The 3,491-nt window shown below is 35.5% G+C and overlaps 1 protein-coding gene across 1 annotated transcript; it reads left to right on the top strand.

Moving 5' to 3' along the window:
• Positions 1–1,029: 1,029 nt before the first annotated feature.
• On the top strand, positions 1,030–2,186 carry LOC145940125 (calaxin). Its single transcript, XM_083045014.1, has 5 exons — positions 1,030–1,156; positions 1,238–1,398; positions 1,471–1,551; positions 1,735–1,845; positions 1,998–2,186. Exons 1-5 carry the CDS (start codon positions 1,030–1,032, stop codon positions 2,184–2,186), a joined length of 669 nt encoding a protein of 222 aa, XP_082901140.1.
• Positions 2,187–3,491: the final 1,305 nt, after the last annotated feature.

Here is a 3,491-nt window from a genome sequence, read left to right as displayed (position 1 = left end):
AATATTAGAAATCGATACTTTTTTGACGCGGACCCTGTGCGACGCATCCTTATTTTATGTTTATCGTATTAAAAAATTTGTACGCTGATGTCTGCATGGTACCAAAAGATTCTGTAATCAATGTATTATTAAAATGTATAATCGATGAATTTTTGGCTCGTCTTAAAATATTGGATATCGATACTTTTTTAACGCGGACCCCGTGCGACGCATACTTATTTTATGTTTACCATATTAAAAAATTTGTACGCTGGTGTCTGCATGGTACCAAAAGATTCTATAATCAATGTACTATTAAAATGTATAATCGATGAATTTTTGGCTCGTCTTAAAATATTAGAAATCGATACTTTTTTACCGCTGACCCTATGCGACGCAACTTTATTTTTTAAGCGGACCCCATACGGCGCAGATTTATATTACATATATTAGATCAAAAAGTTTGTACGCTGGTATGCTTATGGTACCAACATATTCTACAGACAATATACTATTGAAATAGATAAACGATTAATTTTTGGCTCGTTTTAAAATATTGAAAATTAAATTTCTTAAGCCGCGGATTCCATACGGCGCAAATTTATATTACGTTTATTAGATCAAAAAGTTTCTACGCTGGTATGCTTATGGTGCCAAAATAATCTGCAAACAATACACTATTGAAATATATATACTATTAATTTCATTTTAAAACTTAATTAGCAATTTAACACTTTAATAAGTTGATTTTTCAAAAAAATATTATTCGAGTTTAGATAAACTTTATATACTTTTTTTAATAATATTTTTTTAAATATAAAATTGAAGAATGGCGCGTAACGCGTGCTTGTGTTGTTCTAGTATAAAAAAATCAAAATGTTGACAGTAAAATAATAGCATATGTAAGCGTCTTCAATATTTTATGATTTTAGATAAAGATGATTGATGTTAAAAATTGATAGTCTTATTTTTTAGCTGTATTGACATTTTGATCATCAAAATTCATTAAACAGTAAATTTACAAGTGCAAAATAAATTTACAAGAGCAAAATGCCAGCCGAATTATTCGTTGATATGTTAAACAAATCTCTACCGGAGATTGTTTTTAGAAGAAAAAATAATGCTCTATTTAAAAAACTAGCGCGAAAGACTCATTTTAACTTTAGAGAAGTCGAAGGTTAGACACAAATGTTTGACATTAATTTGATATAATGTTTATATATTTTTTATAATTCACTACTAATTAATTTTATTGCAGCGTTAGCTATTATACACAGGAAAATAACGCAAACTTTGGGTCCTATGACAAGATCGGTATTTAGAGATGTTTTACATTCTGGTTTGGATTTTACTGAAAATATTCGACATTTGTACATCGATAGAATTTTCGCTGTATTTGACAAGAAAAATATCTTGCAAGTATGAGCAATTAATACAATGTAAATATTTAATAATTTTATGATAAATGATCATGATTATGCGTTTATGCAGATTCATTTGGAACAATGGATCGAAGGACTTTCTATAATTCTTCGCGGCAACCTGAATGAGAGGATACACTTTGTTTTTAATGTAATCTTCATCTTTCTATAATTATGTAAATCTATGTAAATCTATGTAAATGTTTATATTTTGATATGCATGCAGTATTTTTTGAAGTTAATTTATTACTTAAAAGAATGGTAAGGATTAAACTTTAATTAGAAACAATTATTATTTAATTACGATATTTACGAATTATTTATTAAAATACAGATATACGATTTTTGGCATACCAACAAATTGAAGAAGGAGCAAATATTTCCGTATATGCGCGGTTGCCTGATTAAACTACAGACAGACGGCGATCCTGATGAAGGTGTCAAGGTTAATTAATTAACAATATTGATAAAATCAGGATTTTGGTTGTCACTAAGAAATGTGCATTAGCACATTGTTAGTGACACGAAAATTCGTATTTCATAAAAATATGATACGCACAAATAAAATAATAGCAAACAAATTATATAACATCATAGGATTTAATTGATTTGCTGATGAAAAAAGTCGACATCGATCGCGACGGTGTAATATCTGAAGAGGAATTTCACAGGGCCATAAAAGAAAGAAATCCACTGCTGTTAGAATGTATGGGACCAGTGTTCCCATCTAGAGTAGCGCGACGAGCGTTTCTGACCACATTTACGGATCGTCTTGGACGATTTTGATTCGTACGTTTTACGAAACAAGTCATCGTTTGTATAATTGTGTACTCAACAGTCGATCGTGTGATCCTCGTTTTGTCAAACCTGTAATCTTATGTAATAAAGATACGTACCTACAATAAACCTTGTGAATTTAGATGATATTGCCAAGAGCTATTCAAGCTAGAAACCTAAAAGTACATCTCGATGCAATAGACAGGAAAACGCGTCAAATCAGACAGAAAAGGATCCTTCTTTGGAGCAACGCTCCAATAAGTTTTCGAGATCGTCGACGTAACATACGGCCTTTATGATTCACCGAACGATGGCAATTGACTCGTCCGTTTTCTTCGCAAACAATCGCTAATGGACCGCGATAATACCGCATCCTAATCGCATCAGCCTGCATCCGCGATATGATCGTCAAGCGGGTGAATTGAATCGATCGCATCCCATGATCGCTCGATCGGCGAGCTTGCGTGATCGTCATAAATCTTATTACTATAATCATCGTGCATAGATGATCGATCCATATATCCGCGTGCTATTTATCATAACGTATCGATCGCGACTGCGTTATTAGTTATATATCGTAAAAATGTTCCACGATAGAGAGTATGATACAAATCTCAAAGTGTGAAGGAAAAGAGAAAGGGGCTCTGTCAAGGATAAATCGGTCGTGTTCTTCTCTTATATACGTAAGGATCGCATGAGGTCCACCTGCTTCGCGATCTCTCGATTAATAGAGACCGCTTGTGGGATACGAAACAAATATAGACCTTTCCTGCGAGAGCAAGACGAGCCGTCGTAACCCCACCATTCCTCGCGAATCTCTTACGTGTTACGAAAAAAAAAGAGAAAAAATATAATGAATGTTTGAGGGATCCTGCAAACGGACGAATGGACCGATCCGCGTCTCAAGCAGCTATAACAACAAATTAAACGAGAAAGTCTCGAGGCTTTCGTCGGCTCTCGGTCGACGTCTCTCGTTGCCTATGGTCTCGGCTACAATACGTGGGCGTAGGATATACAGTACCGAGGCGCATGGCGTATTTCTTCCCTGGCGATGTGGGAGGAGAGAGGGGGTGAGTTGAAACGATATTGTGTAAAGAGTATAATAACGTGCGTATGAAAGGCCGGGTCCTTTGTGGGTAGCCGACCGTGTCCTGAAAGGATCTTCCAGGATCTGCTCGCGGGGGTGGCGGGGAATAACGGAGGGAGGAGAATCGTCGAGGGTTTAAGGATACTAGGGGCACCAGCTGAGAAAACACGCCCGCGGCGTGTCGACGAAATATTCACGTACGAGCGTATGCGCGCGTCGACGAAAAG

The sequence above is a fragment of the Prenolepis imparis genome, unplaced genomic scaffold (genome assembly GCF_030444845.1).
Source record: "Prenolepis imparis isolate NDT839.2.m4 unplaced genomic scaffold, iyPreImpa1.0 SCAF_8, whole genome shotgun sequence".
Lineage (NCBI taxonomy): Eukaryota > Metazoa > Arthropoda > Insecta > Hymenoptera > Formicidae > Prenolepis > Prenolepis imparis.
This window is presented reverse-complemented; position numbering and strand designations above follow the sequence as displayed.

Coding starts and splice junctions, on each gene's coding strand:
- LOC145940125 (XM_083045014.1), top strand. CDS start 1,030: ATGCCAGCCGAATTATTCGTTGATATGTTAAACAAATCTCTACCGGAG. Junction 1,552..1,734: donor GGATACACTTTGTTTTTAAT/GTAATCTTCATC, acceptor ATTAAAATACAG/ATATACGATTTTTGGCATAC. Junction 1,846..1,997: donor ATCCTGATGAAGGTGTCAAG/GTTAATTAATTA, acceptor ATAACATCATAG/GATTTAATTGATTTGCTGAT.